The 20,298-nt window shown below is 39.7% G+C and overlaps 1 protein-coding gene across 4 annotated transcripts in view; it reads right to left on the reverse strand.

Moving 5' to 3' along the window:
• APP (amyloid beta precursor protein) overlaps positions 1-20,298 on the reverse strand; it is a 230,920-nt gene that overhangs the window by 76,856 nt on the left and 133,766 nt on the right. For 2 of the 4 annotated variants that reach the window (XM_075516857.1, XM_075516846.1), the window contains exon 7: positions 10,299-10,466. The exons of the other annotated variants lie outside the window; for them this stretch is intronic. In XM_075516857.1, the coding sequence (XP_075372972.1) occupies positions 10,299-10,466 (168 nt within the window). The remainder of the gene's footprint in view (positions 1-10,298; positions 10,467-20,298) is intronic. 4 annotated transcript variants of the gene reach the window in all.

Here is a 20,298-nt window from a genome sequence, read left to right on the forward strand (position 1 = left end):
ATTTGCAATGAGAGCATTACTCAACTACAATGGAGTATTCAGTGGATGCATTCACTGTCTCTGAATTCCACATATGCAACTGCTTCATTAATGAAGGATTAAGATCAAAGCTTTCAGTTGTTGACTAAGATCACAACTAATTATAGCACTTCTGACAACCACAAGTGTGTATGGAGTATCTTTAGCAAGAAAGGTTTCTATTATTGCTACTGCTACCTTGTGAAATGAGCTGTTTTTACAAGATGGTATCCCCATTCTTTTGTGAATAAGCTATTCTGTTTACAGCAGGGTGGCAAAACCTATGGACAGAATCTAAACAACAGGGAAGGAAAATAACGATTACCTTTCTATTACAAACCAGACAAATTATCATCTGAATGATACAAGACAAATGAAGGCTGGGAAAGGTTTACCTAAGATTATAGCAAATTACCATTGTTTTAAACGTAGGGAAAAGGATGTACCAGGATGCATTTTTACATAAGAAATTGTTAAGTTTAATATAATTTAATTACTTGGAGAAAAGTGTGTACCGAACTGGTATGCTTTCTAGTAGACATCAATGCTGGGGCACAGAACAGTAAGTGTATTTACATACTATATATAAACTATAATCTACTGCATTATAGAGACAACTATTCTCATTCTTAGCACTGTAAGCTGGAGGACCAGCAGGCAAAGTGCCATTCCTTTTCACTTTTAATTACTTTCTGTTCATAAACACTTTCACCAAGACCACTTTCTGAACCCTGTCTAAAACTAAAGAATAAAGGGGAGGGCAGAGTTCCTCCCACAGTCAACAGCACAAGGGGGACATTGTGGGAACGAAAACCAGACATATCCCCAGTTTTAGTATTTTACCTGTAAGCAGCAGGTTGCTGCTGGTTTCTTTTCAGGGTTTTGGGGGGCAAATAGCACTGCTGTGCTCCAAGGGCTGGCATCAACCCTGGACTGGCAGGAGTTATGAGAGCTAGATCTTTCGCCTGGTGGCTCATGAGCCCATGTGCCCATGTCCCTGCCTGGAAGCGAACTGCGAAGCAGTGAACTGTGCTGATCACAATCAGAGCCTGGTACTCCTGCCCTTCAGGCTGCTCAACTCCAGCTGCCCACTTTTTAAGTTTGCAGCAAAGATGCTCAATAATGCAAACTCCCATTAAGTTATTCATTGATGTTAAGGTTCATTCATTTCAACTACATATTTATCACTCAGCCTGATCACATAACCATTCAGCTGGGTTTTAGTTATCTTGCACATTTGCTTTATCCTCATGTTTTGACAATTACATTCAAAGACTTTTTGGGTGTCTTAGAAGTAAAGTGTTCTTCATAAAAACTGAGGAATTCTGGCTACAGTGGTAGGGGACTCAGAAAGCACAAAACATGGACTAACAGACTGCATAAAAACAAATATATTCCTCTGTCAGAAAAAAAAATATGCATGTTGGTACTGAATTAAGAAAAAAAGCACGCTGTAAAAGTAGTGGTTGTATGCTCAGGGATGACATCTGAAGCAGTAAAAAGAATCACCAGTTCTGAGACTTGACTTCACCTTCAATTTCAAGCTGGCTCTTAGCTTCCAAAATTTTCTTAAATTAGATGAATGTTCCTAAAGCGGATTAGAAAGCACATTTTAAAAAAATGTCTACTAGTTTAATTGAAGGAGATTCCAGGCAGAGGTGACATGAAGAGAGTTAACACATGAAAGAGAATCCAGTGTTCCAGAGGGATGGCTCTTTCCTTTCTTAACAGTTGGGTTACCTCATTATTTTTATTAACCATCAAGGCTAAACTACTTTGTCATGAAAGACTGTGTATAGTTTCTGTAATATTTCATACCTTCCATTAGTATTCAAAGAATAATTGTAGGTCAATGTAGCAACCTTGGCCTGAAAATATAATTAAGTGTATTGAGATGGAGAAATCACACATTTAAGAGTTACGTTCCCTTTTGAACTTTACTTTGCGAAGACTGATCCTATCTTCCTTTGATATGTTATAATTTAAATAGTTGGCATGGCACCAAAACAATAGGCAGCTTGAAAGACAGTTTAGTGAAGTCCTTCACGGAGACTTCTTGGAGAGAAAAATAAAACACCATACTCATATCATTTCTTATCTATTGCCTTAACTAAAGCTGATACTTGCTACCTAAACTAGGTTTAAGTTATATTTTCTCATATAAGAATCCTTCTGTGTAAGAACTTCAAGATACATTTTCTACCCATGCACAGCTAGAACTTGGCAACCATGACTGCAACTTCCTTTTCACCAGCCCTGACAAATGTAATTTTGCCTTGCTCATATCCATTTGACGCTCACCTCGGCCATTAATTGCTCAGATCACCCTCCTGACTTCTTTGATTCATTTCGTGCTTGGGAGGAGGTCCCCAAAGCAAACTTTCCTGAAGCATCTTTGCAATACTCTGCTTCAAGGTCATTCTCTTTTTATTTGTTACCATAAATTTAAATATTTATGAGGGAAAAAACCCATTAAATTCTTCACCTGTTACATCAAATGAGATTGCTGTGAACAAATACAAGACACAGATATTCTGCTGAACATGCCTTCTGCCAAGGTTGTAAACACGAGTCATCAAGTTCCACAGAGTAAAAAAAAAAAAAAAAAAACACAACTGTGGTTAGACCCAACAAAACAAGTTACAGCAAAAACAGTGTCTACAACAATACATTACGTTAATAAAATTCCTAATGCTTGAAGTAATCAGTAGTCTAACTCTTGTATATGAAAACATTTGCATCCTAAACGTTACCCAATTGCTTTTTAAAAACGGCCCAGTCCAACACCGGCCCCACATGTGGTTCAATGGTGAAATATAAGTGAGAATTTATATAGATGAAGAAACTGTGGAAACAGAAACTAGTCACTTGCATCCACTAAAGGTAGCAGTCAAATTAACAATTTAAATAGAGTATATTAGAATTCATCCCATTACAGCTCCTAGGCACTGAATGATAAGTGTCAAGCACTCATAATGAATATGTAAAAAATATTCAAAAATATGTTTTTCTTAAGATTCCATCTACACTATTCAAAATTGGCCTCAACTTCACCAAGATGCATGATTTGGCTGAGTTTTTATGCCAGAGAAAATAAAACCCAGCAGATACAGGCAATTCATGCTGGAGATGGTGGGAGAGGGACACATTTAAGTAACATCTTGAGAGGTAATGTCCCCTTTACTGCTCATTTGGGAAGCAGTAAGAAACTGAATATAAAGAGCGTTTGTGATGCAGCAACAGGTTGTCCTAATATGACTGGCTTAGTGAATTTGTGATAACTTGGGGTTTTTTATTCATTCAAATAAAAGACTTCATACTTATTATGTGAAATGCTTCCTTGCAATATCACTACTTACAAAGGCAGATTTTTAGGATTTGAAATGTTAGTGCTAGACTTCGGTATTTTAAATTTATCTCTCCTGTAGTGCCGTGACAAATTAGTACTGTAGCTAGTTACTGCCATGAATATTTCCCAGCACTAAATGCACTGTCAAAAAACCCACATTCCTAGCATGAAGCAACTTGCAAGCTCTGCTGCTTTATAGACAGAGGCCTGCCAACTCCCCCATTAAGCTCATGAGCAGTGAAAGGGCAGTATCACCCAGTCCAGATGAACGTGCTCTAGATGTGGCCTGCTTTCTGTCTTTGAGCCTCCTACCTGACCCTCAAGCTCAAGCAGTCTCTATAGTTGCACAGATAAAATAGGCAATCACCCAGTAAATCAGACAAAGGATTAAAATGTGCTACCTAACTAAAAATTGGGTATACTTCACCATTCTGCTTACAGGAATGCCCTGCAGTTCTATCCTGGTTTTGTCTGGGATAAAGTTAGTTTTCTTCCTCGTAGCTGGTATAGTGCTGTGTTTTGGATTTAGGATGACAATAATGTTGATAACGCACTGGTGTTTTAGTTGTTGCCAAACTAGTGCTTACACTAGTCAAGGACTTTACAGCTTCCCATGCTCTGCCAGGTGCACAAGAAGCTGGGAGGGGGCACAGCCAGGACAGCTGACCCACACTGGCCAAAGGGCTATTCCATACCATATGGCATCATGCTCAGTACATAAACTGGGAGAGCTGGCCGGGGGGTAGCGATCGCTGCTTGGGGACGGGCTGGGCATCTGTCAGCAATTGCATTGTGCATCACTTGTTTTGTACATTCTTTTATCATTATCATTATTATTTTCTCTTCCTCTGCTGTCCTATTAAACTGTCTTTACCTCAACGCATGGGTTTTACTTTTTTTCCGATTCTCTCCCCTGTTCTACCAGGGCAGGGGTGGGGTGGGGGGGGGAGGGTGAGTGAGCAGCTGTGTGGTGCTTGCTTTACAACTGGGGCTAAACCATGACAAGTTCTTTAATGCCTTAGACATGCTCTGGAAGTTGCTGTGCAAGTTGAGCTGCCAAAACATTTTACTTCCTGCTAACTAGGGAGATGTCAAGATCCCAAACAAGTAACAAATGGATAAAGGAAATTACTGACAACAGGAGTATCATCTTACAAGCCACTGCTGTTAAAAGGTACAGATGGTTATTTGCAGTATCTCTGAAGAGAAATTAAACTGGACACTGCAAAACGCTAGAGGTCATGAATTTTCCCCTCACTTAAGAGCATGAACTGGAAACACATTAAGACCGATCTCACCAGTTACCATGGACAGACAGATACTAATCTGTAGGCAAGCAGAAGTTATCCTATATGAAAAGCAGTACGAGTGGATCCCCCATATTAGTCTTAGTCTTGTGCACAACATTTTAATCTGTATTTAAGAGGGTGTGAAATTCCATGTATATTATGAAATTGTAGCTTTTAGTGTGTTTCTTTTCATATCTTCCATTTGAAACTGAAATAAAGTATCTGTCACTTAAAAGTCACCAAGAGATTTAGCAAGTTTGTAAGTTTACAACATTTAGTCTAAAGAAATACTATTCTACCTAATTTCACCCAAAAATCTGTGATCGTGCTTTAAAATGATCAAAAATAAAACAATGCCTGTTAACATTTAAACTTACTACTAGGTTTCAGGGTTCACGCAAGGAAGGAGGCAACTGACAACACTGAACCCTGTTGGTTCCCTCTGTTGTTACTTGCAGGAATTCAGTACAATGACAAAACCCCCTATTTTATAAAAGGTCATTTTAATGGTATGTCAAAGTTTTTTAAAACTGACTGTGCCACCAGAGTACAGTTCACTCCCGCTTTAGATGCAGAACAAATAAAAACACGGCAGCACAAATTCCACTCCGCTCTGAACGCACCACGCCGCGGCTGCAGGAGCTGCTGGGAGAGCTGTCTCCTATGCAACAGCTGACACATGAAGCACATTTAAGAGAACGAATTCTCCCAGCTTTGAAGCTCCTTGTGTCCCCAAGTTAAGACTTGAACATTAACGTAATTTCAAAACAGTACTTATCAAAAAAGTATCTTTCCTATAGCTTTAGGGATGTTTAACAAGCAACAATTAAGAGACAAGTGAAAAAAATCGTACAGTAGATTACTTTTTAGTATGACAGTAAGACAGAAATCATTCCTTCAATAACAGCAATTCATCATCATCTGCTTATTCTTGTCAATACATACCCATTTTGAGGTCATTAAATCTGAATTAGCCGCCTGATAGAGTCTAATGACTTCAAAGGAGCCATTATGGCCAGTCACACAGTACAAGTTTGAGTCCTTATATTGAATATAAACAGCAGACAGCATTGAACATCCTTATTAAAAATCAATAGAGAGCGAGCATGTGGGCTGGCAGGCTAAAGGAATTGGTAACAAGATCCTTAAAGTCTTCTACTTCTAGGGCAATTATATATCAATTCCCATGTAGCTGGGTGATGAATGAAAAAATTTGACAGTAGTAGCTCCTACCCAACAGACAGACAATTTTTTCAGACCTCAGAGTGTTGCCGTGACAAGAGCATCGGTCAAATTCGTTGATAGTGGAGTGAGTCTAAGGCTTTGCATGGCAGGACAGACCCACCTTTTCAGATCAAGGCAAAGAGACTTCAGCAAGGAAGCAGAATAAAACATGATTTCCCCCCCCCCCCCCCCCTGTAGACAATGTCTTCAGGGTATTAGTGTTCAGCATTCATACTTTCAGTATTCACATTATATGAGTATTTGTGACAACAGAACATCCTCAGGTTTTGGTTCAATCCAATTTCAATGTATTACAAGAAAAATAAACTCACTTACCACCCTTTCATCCTTTGCCCACTATTCAAGAGAAACCCAACCACTATCCACTATTTCATATTACTCTCTCTAAAATCTAACTAGTTTATCCTGCAAAGCAAACTACAGATAGACAAAGGAAAGATGTGCTTTTAGCATCCATCTTGTCTCCTGCCCAAGAGAGGCTCACCGTTTTTTATAGGACACAAGGGAGCAACAATAATGTGAACATTGTAGAGAAAAGGAATAAAGAATGGAGTAAATAAATAAGCGTGAATGGGGCAGGGGAGAGGCACAAAGATCAAACAAAGATTAAGTTGGGGACACACACACACACGACAGGACAGAAAAGGGGCGGCTTAGCTAGAAACTCCTCTTCACTGTTTTTCTTCTGTGGGATTGGGGTGAAGGTGGTGTCTGCACTACAGCCAGGTAAAAAAAACTTTCAGCAACACTAGATCGGTACCAAAGATAAGGTCTCACTTAAGTGCTGAAACATATCACATTCAGGACTTCTAATTATTTTCATTACCATTTCTATTCAGCTAAATGATGAAGAACAAGGAGAAATAGCATGGTGATACCGAAACAGTAGACGAAACCAGAGGAAAACAAAATTATTTAGGAACAGAAATAACAGGTGTATAGAACACACTGAAATAACATGAAAATATAGGAACAAAAATATAACTAAAGTAGCTTGGAAAGCATACCCTATAGACTCAAATGTTGTTTGAGAAACTACTGAAGAGAAAAAGAAAAAACCCCACACCAGGAAAAAGCCCTCTGGGAGATCTGTTTTAAAAGACAAGATGAGCTCTATTTTTCCTCACCGCCAGTTGTGCAAGGGAAGCCAAGCAGCTCAAATACTCAACCTAACTCCATTTTCCTTAACGAGAAAATGATTCAGACCAAAAACTGGGAATCCCAAAGTAAACCAAGTTAACTATGAAAAGAGTACAAATGGTAACACTCTTGGCATTGTTTTATTGAACTGAATCTAAGGAGAAAAAAACAAAAACAAAACCAAACAAAAACCAAAACCAACTTCCATGAGATAGAGAGGAATCTCCTGGGCTTATCTGAATATCCTAATGAATACGTTATATAGCAAATTTAGAAGTTGTTTCTTATTTCATTTCTGATTCCACATGCTGTGAGAGAATTGCCAATCTTGGAAGAGAAGATCATTTATCCTCCCAAACAGCACGAGCTGAACAACTGCTGCTGCCAAGAGACAAGTTTGAAGAAGGAAGACAACCTAATTTCCAAGTTTCATTCAATCCATAATATCCTTTTTAAGATCATGGCCGAGGTCACCCCTTGTAGCAGAAGACTTCCTGCAAAAAGATCATTAGGTTGATTGGAAGTATAATACAGTAAACTCTGCTGGCTTGCTATTACAAGCAGTTGGTGCTATGATTTTACCTACAACCTGTGTATGAAAGGCAACACCACTGCATTTTCGAAGTGACAAATCAGAATCTCATCCCTCCAGGTTTTACTGCGTAAGAATAATTCTCATTAAGTCTGTTTTGTGATGTGAGTGCTCTTTTAGTCAGCAACACCCTTCCCTCTGTGTAGTAATTTTGCAGCACTATGAAAACCAGAAATGAAACTCTCAGATTTGAAGTGCTGGGTAACTACAGCTCTGTATGCAAGATGCACGATCTTCGGAGATCTTTGAGTCTGCACACAGACCCACTGCAGAATTTGGACAAAGAAATACACCCATAAGGCTCAGCTTGAAGGGCAGGAGCCAAAAGCAAGCTGTAAAAACTGGATGTTTAACAAAACTGCAATCTTGCATGAGTCAAGATTTACTACAAGTTCTTATTTATGCTGTTGTCCAGCCTTCATAAAAATATTACAGATTTTTTTAGTAACGCTGACAAAGGCAGTAATAATTCTTAATTCCTACCAGGTATGTGAAAAGGCCTGACTTTTTCTAACAAGAACCAGCATATACAGCTTCTAGAAATTCTTATAGTGACTATAAAAGTAAAATGCTCAGCACAAAAGGCCATAGCTATTCTTCATTTAATCCTACCTTGTTGGACATGAAACATAAGGATGAAGCCCCTCCTGCCTTTTTTTTTTAATTTCTGGGGAAATTAAAGAGGTGTCACAAGAGGTGTACTATCAGAGGTAGGTGACTCATTTGCCTCACATAGACCAAGGCAAATGCCTCAAGTATCCAAAGCTCTGTAAATCATGTTCAGCCCTGTCATTCTTGCCTTGCTAAACTGAGACTATTTCCAGATGCAAAGTAGCAAAAGGTTCAGCTTCTCAGCTGTTTTCCATTATTAGTTTTGATGGCCATCATCTTGTCTCGGATCCAATCACCACTTACACATGATACTCACCCATGTGTGACTGAAAAAGGTAATCGTCCTTTACAAATTCTCTGTTGGGCATCACAGTAAAGAATAAATACAGCCTCATCTTGGCTACCTGAAACTAAATGTACAAGAGCTCAAGTGGCTTTTCTAGGCTTATTGTTCAACATCTCTCTCACTGCAGTGTTTTTTCTATGCCTCTAATCTGCATGAGCCAGCTATCTTCAGTTTACTTTTCTTTCCTCCTTCCATGTCTACAATATCAACTGCTTGTCAGTATCACATACCCTGCATTTTTCATTGCATAAATATTTCTTCTTTAAAATTATCTTTTTTTTTTCTTACTACTATCCTAATTTAACTCATTACAAAGCCCCAGTTTTTCTTGCCTGTCATAGGGCACGCAATCAGAGACAAACCATGTTCTGCATCTCTGGAAATGTCTTACCTAACACAGGAACTTAATGGTTCAAGATTTCATTCTTTTAGCAAGTGTTTTGTAGACCTCACTCCACTCTACTGCATAGCTCTTCTCTGTCTTCACTCTATCTTCTGTCTTGTTGCAGAAGCTGAACACTGTCTGTGAGGTATCCTCCTCACTTGCCTTGTGGTAGACTTTCTCCACATCCCTCCACGAAGCCTTGCCATGAACAGCTCTAAAAGATGCCGAGATGAAATGCAGCGAGAACACCAGAGCAGCAATCCTGCCTCCCTGACTGCTCTTGCTCCTGCTCCAAAAAAATACAGGTCAGCTCCTCTGCTCCACAACACACAGAGCACACCTTGCTAGGGCTCTACATGTGTTTGTGTGCATTTTTAAGCCTTCTACTTACTGCAAACATTCCTAGGCACAGCTTGGAAAATATTTTACTAAAAGGAACCCTAACGTGCTGCTTCTGTTCTGCTCCTCCATGCCCTGTGATCAGGCAGGGCAGCGAGACGTGTACTCACTCTTTAATGTGTCAGGTGTAAATGGCAGCCAATACTCTCCCAAGAGTACATGCTGGCAAGGTAGATGGGAGGGGAGCGTACCAGAGGCTCCTGAACCAAAACCCAGCTGATAAATCCAGCCTCTGATTCAATACTCTGTGATGAAGAAAGCCATCCTTCTCAAACCAAAAATCACAGTGCAAACACTCTTTCTTCAGGGAAAATGATCATTAAAATATATCATGTGTTAAACAAATTAAGTGGGAGGTGACTCACATCCACGTGCATCGCAGCCCTCAGGGAAACCTAAAAAATCAAATGTCATTTCTCCCCTTTCATTGCAAACACACACAAAGTATTGAATCAAACTAAAACCAAACAAACAAAAAGAAAAAAATCTGGAAATAAACATTCTGTTATTTTAATGAGCTTACATTGCTTTGATTAAAAAAGATCAGAAATAATACATGAAAATCCAATGTAAAACCTATGAGCTATATTTAAACTTACCTGAGGCTTCCCTAAAGTTTGTGGTTTTTCCTACACATGCATTGTACATGCACACACAGAGACACACAAAATGTCAGTACGCTTCGACAGAAAATTAAGAGAAGGTGAGTGCGAAGGCCTCGCCTAAGGAAGTGTTAGGCTTTTAGCTACCTACTTGCAGACCCCGTCTACAGCACCAAGAAGTCACCCACTACCATGCCGGGTTAGCGAGAGGCTAATGAGGATCTAGCGGTGAGCGGAGGCGTTGGACAGACCGCGGCCGGGGGTTAGTGAGAGCCCAGGCCCGCTCCCGAGTGGCGGGAAGAGGCGTGGAGGGGCACTTACTGACGCTGCCACAGACCGCCATGCAGTACTCCTCCGAGTCAAAGTTGTTCCGGTTCCCGCCGCAGCCGCCGTAAAAGAAGGGCGCGCACTTTCCTTCGGCCACGTCAAAGTACCAGCGGGAGATCATTGCGCGGCAGGGACCCGTCTCGGCTTGCTCAGAGCACACCTCTAGTCACAGGAGACCCAGAGGAACCACATTTAGCGTGAAAATGGTATTGTCTCGGTTTCTTAATAGGTGCCTCTCAATGTCCACGCAGGCGAGCGAGGAAGGAGATGCACCAAGGAGGTGTTTCAGGGAACGGGAAACCCTTCCCTGGAAAACCATCCCAGAGCCAACAAAGATAAATTTTGAACTGACTCAGATACATGCCACTAAGTCTCCTTAGCCTGCCTATACCTTTAGGTTTTTAGCTACTTTATCCGCACACACTGGGGGGTGCTGCCCTGAAAGGAGCTCCAGCATGGTGGCAATGGTAGAAGCGTGAAGTTTTGTCTGCTTCCAGGCCAGAGGGGTACAACCACCGGCTCTCCGCGAGGTCTGCCGATGGCCCCAGGCAGACTGCTGCCCAAGCAGCCCACTCGGCACCTGTCAGGAAGGGGAACATCCGAAAGCAGGAGCCGCCACATTTTTTCTTGTTGTTTTTTTAGCTATGTACCCCCTCCCTGCCCAAATTGAGAACGTTTCCTGGCTTAGACAAAAGAAAAAACAAAACCAAAATATTTATGAGTTAGAGGAAAACAAATTATCTTCAGACATCTATTTATATATAGTCACTGCCGAAGAAACTCCCTCTTGCAGGCCACCCGGCACAGGGTTTTTGATTCATAGTTTGAAGGCTCACATATATAAAATTACTGCCACAGCTTTAACCCACCCAGGGGAGGAAATCTCATCCCCAGGGAACAGATACAGGAAAAAAATTAAAACAGTTTGTGTTTGTGTTCACTGTGAGCTGCCACAGTCTCTGCCTGCATCCTGCAACACATGAAAACCTGAGGGAAGAACCAAACCACACAAATTAAAGGAAAACAAAGTAAATTCTCCCTGCAATTTGGAATTCAGCCAATTACACATGTAAACGTATAGCCCTTTACCAATAATGTTCCAAACAGACAAAACCAGTTTTATCTTTCAATGTGCTGCGTAAATTTTTTCAAACCTACATAACATTAAACACCAATATGTCCCTCATTTGCTTTCATCCCACGCGCTGCATCGGCAGACAAACTGCTACGTTCAACTAGAGGCTTCTAAATTCTCTGCATATATTTGAATTTTGTGGAAGGCAGATCCCTAAGGGTTGAAAGGTATGAAGAAATACCAGTGCATTAGCACTGAAAATCCCCCACGTGCTCATCACCTCTCAGATGTTGGCTACAAAGAATCCCTCTTTTCAGAGTCTCTCCTGATCCATCACTTCACTTTCCCCAGGAGCACCACTATTTATAAATAGATTTTATGTCCAATTGTCATCGGCAGTCAGTGTATACCTACATTTCCTTAAATATATAATATAGGTATAATTTTACATGTGTTTAACATTTTTATACATATCGTATCTATAAATAATGTCAAGAATCAATTTTAGGGAGCGTACGTTTGGTCTAAGAGAAACAGATCCAAGCGTATACAACCATGAAGGATGTGCTACAAAACGTCACAATTCTATACCAAGCAATTAGGGGGAAAGGAGTAGCAGGGGGTAAAGGAATACTACTTTTTTTACTTTAAGAAAAAACAAAATAAGTATATTTAATTGTACAACACATTAATTACAATTAATTGTATACTACTGTATGGATTAATTATAGACCACATTTAGTATACAAGTGTTTCTTCTGATTTATTTTAAAATCAAATCCAGCCCCGCCATCCAATTATACAGTCAAATCTTCACACAAAGCTAACTTTGCACAGCCTTGGAAGAGCTGCCACATGTCAATTAAAAATGAATAGTGACTCTTGACATTAAAGAGACAGGTATAATCAAGAGAATTTTTGCTGACAGGAAATGTCATTTCAAGAAACACAAAGGTCTCAACAACTCAGTCTTTCTTAATGTTGACTGTGGGCTGACCTCTACCCACACAGTAAGCGCCTCCTAGGTTTCCCTCAAAATACTAGTTCTGCTATAAAGTCTGATTTATTTCATTTTGCACTGTTAAGTGTTATCAGGATGGGAATGGTTCACAGATTTAATCTGAAATTTCCTATAGGTACCTTTCTCACAGAAATAGCAGCAGAGATTTTTTTTGCATGAGCAAAAGCAAAGGTAATTGGCCAAATAACTGATGCCAGTGATAATAAGGAATTGGCTCTTTGGAAACTCAAGTCATTTATAGACATGAAGATGCACTTGAGCAAGTGTTCAGGAAACCACAGGGTAACATATTAAAAAGAGCAAGCTTGAAGCACTGCAGCCCAGTGTTGGGGCCAGGGACCTGCCTCCTGCCTGACCTGTCATCTCCCACGAGGCTGGTGTTGACAGTGCAGGGCAATGGAGGGACATCCTTCCCTCCAGCCTGCACAGCTGACTGTACTGCTACTGCTACTAAATTGTAATTATTTCATCACAGAGAGAAGTGATCTATTGTGCAAACAGTTTATGACCTAAATGAAGATTAAACAAGAGGGGAAAAATGCTCTGGGTTACTGTTTCACGATTGCTCTGTTTGAGGGAAGTGTGTTGCTGGTCCAGTCTAGGAAACTTCTCTCGCTGCTGTCATCCCTTTCCCAGTGTCACCACCACCATCCACCACCACCTGCTCTTTGGGGAGGGCTCAGAGTAGTGTTCCTTCACCCCTGCTTTGGGGTGAAGGTACATTTTTAAACCAGCTTCAGTGCCTGGGTCCCATCACTCCTGTTGGTGGGCCAGTTGCTCCTCCCATGCCTCTCCATATCCCCATCACTTGTCCTTACAGAAAAAAGCCACCGCATTTGATCCTCAGCTGGACCATCTCGTCTGAGAAGATGGAGAAATGAAGTGCAGAGATGGGAAATTCAACAGGTTTTCTTGGGCTATTAATCCAAATACCATTTCCCCTTCCACTGCTACCGAGTGTAGCAATTAATGCCTATGATGTATGAGCTACGGTATTTCCACAGACATTAGCAGCAGGCAGGCAGCATATGCTACTAAATGATTCATCAAAAAATTAAAAGCTGTCTTTGCTTCATATATTAATCTTGTTGCTGAAAACTGATTAAAAGATGAGTTACTTTTTGCCTCTGTGTAATTCAATTTTACTTGATACCACAAATAATTTGTACCTAGTACAGCATTAACGGTGAGCTTTGCTTTGTTTAAATAACTCGCTCACTCTCCCCCCTCCAAAGATGCATTTTTGCTTTTGGCTCCATGAAAATGAATAAAATCAAAGAGGACAAGCCTTTGCCACAACCCAAGTTCGTAAGCGGTCTAAATTCTGTTTTCAGTTGCTTACAGTTTTCAAACCATCCTTCTTCAATAGTAAAATTTCTCACATCTTCTCTGTGCCCTAAACCAAAGATTAAAGTTGCCAGTACCTTCCTTCTCTGAAACCTCAGATACAGCAAATTATTTTTGAGATAATCAGGAAATTATAATTCAACTTTCCTCATTCCAAGCTTGTTATACTTATTCCAGCCTCTTAATGCAAAAAGAGTTGTTTCTAACAAAGCAGGAAGATCCTTCCCTGAAGGACAGTACTGTGGCAAAGCTTTCTGATTTGCTTTTAAATTAATAGTTAAAGTGATATACTGGAAACTAATCAGTTAGACTAAACATCAGCACTGACTGTGTTATTTTTTCTTTGAAAAGCACAGACTTCAGCACCCGAGGAAATACAGTCTTCAAGTATGTGGACATTGATTTATAGTGGCTTTACACAAAGTACTTCCATAAACACTCATTTACCAAAATGGTGTAAGTAGAGCTAATTAGAATTTACGTGCAAACATTTTAGATACTTTTGATGATCAGTTTTTACAGAGGGAAATATAAAATATGGTTCTGAATGGCATTTTAAAATTTTTCATTACCATATAAATTGTTTTTTTCTGTTCCTTGAAGAAAACCAATTTCAAATCAAAGTGAAATTATAATTGCTTTATTTCGAAATCTCAACTCCATGCTTTTTTTTCCACATGGGACTAACACTTACTCTGTGAACACCAACATTTTCAATTGAGGAATCTGAAATAAAATTTTAACTTCTAATGGAGGGAAAAAAAAAATTAAAGCTATATTTACATACTTCTATTGCTGTAAACATCAAGGTTACTTAGTATTTTCTTCAGGATTTGAATTTATTTACGTGATGATGAGAACTAAGCTCATTTAAATGCTGGCACACTCAGTCCCAAACGTTAAACCACAAATTAAATTTGAAGAGATTTAAGAAAAAAAGAAGAAACAGGAGGAGTTAGACTATCAACTCCAACCTGTCTTGGAAGTTGGGTCCTGTGTTTAGTTTACATCTCTGAAAAACCAGTTTACCTTAATGCTACAGCAGAACTTGTAAATATTACAAGTTCTTTAATTTAGCCACAGTAATGGAAAATATACTGTATTGATGACTCTTTCTACACTACCAGGCCTTCAAGTTTGGGCTCCCTCACGCGTAATGGTTACTTGGGAAGACAAACGCCATCACTCCGAACATCACCCCCCTTCGTTCTTCTTCCCCAGCTTTATATACTGAGCATGACGGCATATGGTATGGAATAGCCCTTTGGTCAGTTTGGATCAACTGTCCTGGCTGTGCCCCCTCCCAGCTTCTTCTGCACCTGGCAGAGCATGGGAAGCTGAAAAGTCCTTGACTAGTGCAGCAACAACTAAAACATCTTTGTCTGGAGCAGAAGTCTTATGAGGAGCGGCTGAGGCAACTGGGGTTGTTCAGCCTGGAGAAAAGGAGGCTGAGGGGAGACCTTATCGCTCTCTACAACTCCCTGAAAGGAGGCTGTAGCGAGGTGGGGGTTGGTCTCTTCTCCCAGGTAACAAGTGATAGGACGAGAGGAAATGGCCTCAAGTTGCGCCAGGGGAGGTTTAGACTGGATATTAGGAAATTTTACTTCACTGAAAGGGTTATCAAGCATTGGAACAGGCTGCCCAGGGAAGTGGTTGGGTCGCCATCCCTGGAGGTATTTAAAGGACGTTTGGATGAGGTGCTTAGGGACATGGTGTAGTGGTGGTTTTGGCAGTGTTAGGTTTATGGTTGGACTTGATGATCTTAAAGGTCTTTTCCAACCTATATGATTCTGTGATTCTGTGATCTCTGTATTATCAACACTGTCTTCAGCACAAATCCAAAACATAGCCCCATACCAGCCACTATAAAGAAAATTAACTCTATCTCAGCTGAAACCAGGACAATGTTGATATTGTCAAGTACATAAAAATAAATCATACTGGTGGTATGAACCAACTCACTAGCACTGCTATGTGTTTGCTTTGTCTGTGTTGCTGTCAGTTCAAACTGTGTATTCATAACCACGCGGGACCTGAACGAGTCTTAAACAAGGACCTAAAACACTTAGCTGCTTAAGTATATGGGATCACAATCTTATATTTTACCGTTTATATTTCTGTAAAGAACAGAGTAATCGATTAATGCAAGAGAGGCCAAAGGAATAAACCTCTCAAATACATATCATGAGGTATATGCGCTAGTATTTATAATATTACAACTGGAGTAATTTTGGCTTCCGTGTCTTCACGAACTGAGAGCTATAGTTTGAGGATATTAATACACACGTATCTATATTAGTCTCCATTTTTTAACTAGCTGAGAAAAATTAGACAACAGCAAACACTCTGTTTTTCTTTTAGTTATACCGTTCATGTTCCAAAAAGGCACAATACTGTTTTGCTCAATGAATTAATCAAAAGGGAATATTTAAAGATAATTTCACTGAAACAAAACTTCCTCATTCTGAATATATGGTTAGAAGAAGCAGCCAAATTTTACTTTAAGTATTCAAAGACAAAAGCTAATTTCAGAAGAGGTTTTTGGAATTAGGAGAAGACAGCTGTGAAGCTGGCACATACTCTAGGAATAAAGTTGGTGCACAGGCTACACAATTGCTAAAATACTTTCTACAGAGAAAGTTAAAAGAAAAAAGCAAAATTATTACTTCTAAATGCAATACTGAAGAATAGCTCTTCTAAAACTGTTAAATACCCTAAAACTGTAATTTCCATCCTGTGCAATTAAGATTGAATTCCTCTCTCTAATGTTTATTCTTAAGCTACTGGAGGGGGATATTTGGAATACAAAAAAAATTTAATTGTATACTTGGCTAGAATACAAAGCCTTACAATTCCGAAGTGGAACAAATACATGAAAATACATCTTCTATTTACTCATGCACAACACAACTACATTTTGAACTAAGGTGCCATATAGTTACTATCGATGGCCAGAACCCCAGCAAAAAGCCCAGCCTGATTTTAAATGTAGGTCAATAAAAATGTCATGAATTTATGTGTATTTTAGAAAAGGTATCATTTCCACATAACATCATGATTATGCTAACATGGCAAAACAGTGAATATGAGGATTAGTCCAAAAGTCCATACCAGTCTTTTTACACAGCAAAACAAAATATTCAGTTAACTATTCCTTCAATATAGTAAAATGGCATTTTCTCTAGCGAAACAGATTCTTGGGGGATTTCTTCTGGCAGGATATATTTCAAATGAAACCACTCTCCACCCTCCAACCTTACGTAAAACAACGCTATTACTGTGTTTAGTATTTCAGTACTTTTGCCCTTGACCCAAAATAGTAATAATATATTGCTTCTGTCAACAAGATTACTAGATCATAAAAAAGATTTCTTCCAATTCCAACGTATCTTGAAGTATTATATTATGGTGGAATAGCTGTGCTTTAATTATAATGGCTAATTAAAAGCTATCAGTTAGTTTAATGCAAATCCATCAGGTTAATTTTATCAGCTCTTGTTCATAGGTTAGATTATCATTCTTAATGAAGATCTCCTAACAAAAAAACCAGTAGAGTTATCATAATGTGTACTATTCGTATAGCAACCTATTGATGTTTCCTTAATATGGAATACAACCACACATTATCTCTTTCCAACTAAACCATACTGCATAGTCTTGAAGTAAATGAAGAAGAAGGAACTATTACTTTAAAAGAAAGATAATTGTTCAAAGAAGAAAGTAGGGCAAAGCTATGGAGGGCGAAAAAAAGCCCAATTAATCTAGCATATGCTACTAATATCATCCCAAAATTTACAGCTGATAGGTCTAGGAATCAGGGTTAACCTCCCTTGCCTTAGAATAGATGGTAGCTGTCACTGAATGGATTTAAAGTCTTTTAGACATAAAAATCTTCAGAAAAAAACCCCAATGCTAGATCAATAAATCTAAGACCTACCACAGAAATATCAGGGTACTTTTCTCTTGCTAGGAAACCAGCATACAGTCTCTTGCTTGCAACTCCAGATTTGTAAACACAGTTAAAATGTCACGTCAAGCAGCACTGCCTAAATTCTTTCCTAACTGTTTAAAGAAATCCAGCTGAATTAGAGAAAGCAAAACCAATTGCTAAAGGGCAACATTATACACTAGAGGAGGCAGGTCAAGCTTATGCTGCTTAATGCCCCGCATCTGCTGATAGGTATGCGAAGAAGCTGCCAAGTGTTTTCTGCCAGGCTGCTGTGCTGACCCTGCTGCTCCCCTTTAAATGAGACCTGATCGACTGCTACGTTGACAGGAAGCACTAAGCTGAAATTGCTTATTCTTTGTGGTACGCCAAGAGAGACTGATTTTTCTTGTCACCTACTGTGCTGAAGAAGAGCAGAAACGAAATCACAAACAATTGCACGTGACAGGGGAGCAGCGCTCCTGCTTGCTTCAGTCACGCGCTGGAAGAATCACCTGGAGCCTGGATGCCTTTGGAGCAGCTCTGCAACACCTGAGATGCTGTGACGATGACAGCAGAAATCAAACTGCTCCCTTGCTTAAATCCTGGCCAGCACAGTCACCTGCCTTGCTCCATATAGAGACAAAAGTCAAAAGCCAAAGTTTTCCTGCAGGGCTTCCTAAACAAGCCCCACTTTCTTCAGCACAAATTCAGTGATAACATCTCCCATTGACCAAGGGCGAAAAACGTCAACCTAACATTAATCTCACTTTGGATCCCTGCAACCTCAGACCCACAATTGGCTGGATTTAACACTGGAACTCCAGCAAGAGCGTATCTGAAAGTTTAAACTGGGTTTGCTGCCCTACTCCATATGAACTGAAAGCAGAGATGGTCCTTCACAAAAGGCAGGAAAGTGAATACTGGCAAGTACCGTGCTAGGAAAAATTCATTCACATTTCTGAATAAATGCTATAGCTTATAAAAATGTGGTTGCCGCAGAAACTGAATGAAAAGACTGTCCTCCTGCCAATGACCTCTCCCATTCTCTAGGCAAGACTAACTTCCTTTTCACTGGAAATAAGTTTGCAAGTAGTTCTGCTATTGCTATTTTGATCACGATTCATTAAAACATGCATAGAAGTAAAATTGCCTGACAAATTATTCTACAACAGCTCAAGTGTCTTTAAAGTATAACATTACATTTATGCTTTTCAATTATTTATGGTTGACAGCAATCATTCCATTGATTTGGGGGAGAAAGGGCTCAGTACCAGCGCACAATTAGATCCTAATTTATGGGTTTAGAACAGTTGCTCTTTGTTGATTTCACATACAAAAAGCAACTCCTCTCAAATTGGACAAACCCACTCTCTGTGCTCTTTAATACTAATGACATAATATTAGCTACAGCTTCATAAAGTGTACATAAAACTGGCTGTAAAGTGCCTGTGAAAAGCATCCTAGGACACATTTTATGAACTGCACTTAGTAACGCTTGGGAAAAGTAGCCTGAGCAGAGCTCACGTCCATGAGAATGAAGCTCCGACACTTAACCTCATCTGGAAAGGCTTTCAAGGTATCTCCATAGGATAGACCACTTCTTAATATGTACATTGTCTACAAGGTACCTTGGCCTCTCATTTGCACTGTCAGCAACAAACTTTTCTTTTTGCAACAGCAAGACAACAGGAGATGCTCACCACAGAAGTTCCTATGCTGGATCTGCTGGCCACATCAGGAGGACAGGGGCCCTGTAGGAAGCTTTCTCTCAAGCGCAGCAAGAGAATTAAAAGCAAGGGCCAAAGCTTTAAGTTATTTGGATGCTTCTACATGTACAAATAAGCGAGCATTTTGCATAGCGCAGCTCTGTCAGATACCATTTACACACACTCAGGGACAGTCTCTGTACCCTCCGTGCCCCAGGATGGCTGGAGGTCAGAAAGCCCAAAGGGCTGTGCCAGAACTACACTGAAAACTTGTATTGGTAACAGATTGCCCTCACCTCACTTGCAGCAACACATATTTTACTCATAGTCACCCAATGCGGGAAATTTTAGATTTGGGAAAAACAGGACAATAGTGTTTCATTGTCAGCTAGCAAGTGTATACATTTCTAAAGGATTTTTAAAAGGTGGCTTCAATAGTTTGCCTCACTTCTTTTGTATTTTACATTCGTATTATTACACACTATTTTCCTGAAGGCTAAACATCTTAACCTCTTTGAAATGTCAGCCTCAGTAAAGAAACACGCTCTACCTAATTTGTCCTCATTTCCACTCATCCAAAATCCCATTAAAGTCAAGTGTTCTTTTTTTTTTTCCTCTCTCAATATTCATTTACCAGCAAGAACAGGGCGTTTTATCCCCAGGTGGTGAAAGCTCACATATGGAAATATATTTAATTGGTTTAAAGATTTAAACATAATCTCCTCGCACCCCCTCCTCACTGAAATGGCTCTCCAATAACTGAGCAAAACACTCAATGCAGTTATACAAGACAGAAACGCACAAGACTGCATTGCCAGCCTTAGAAAGAAAAATTTGCAAGTGATTTTAGCGAAGCATTAGCACTTTCGATTAGCGAGCTTATCTGCACATAGACCAAACAGAAAAACCTAAATGAA

This window comes from Mycteria americana, chromosome 1, assembly GCF_035582795.1.
Source record: "Mycteria americana isolate JAX WOST 10 ecotype Jacksonville Zoo and Gardens chromosome 1, USCA_MyAme_1.0, whole genome shotgun sequence".
Taxonomy (NCBI): Eukaryota; Metazoa; Chordata; class Aves; order Ciconiiformes; family Ciconiidae; genus Mycteria; species Mycteria americana.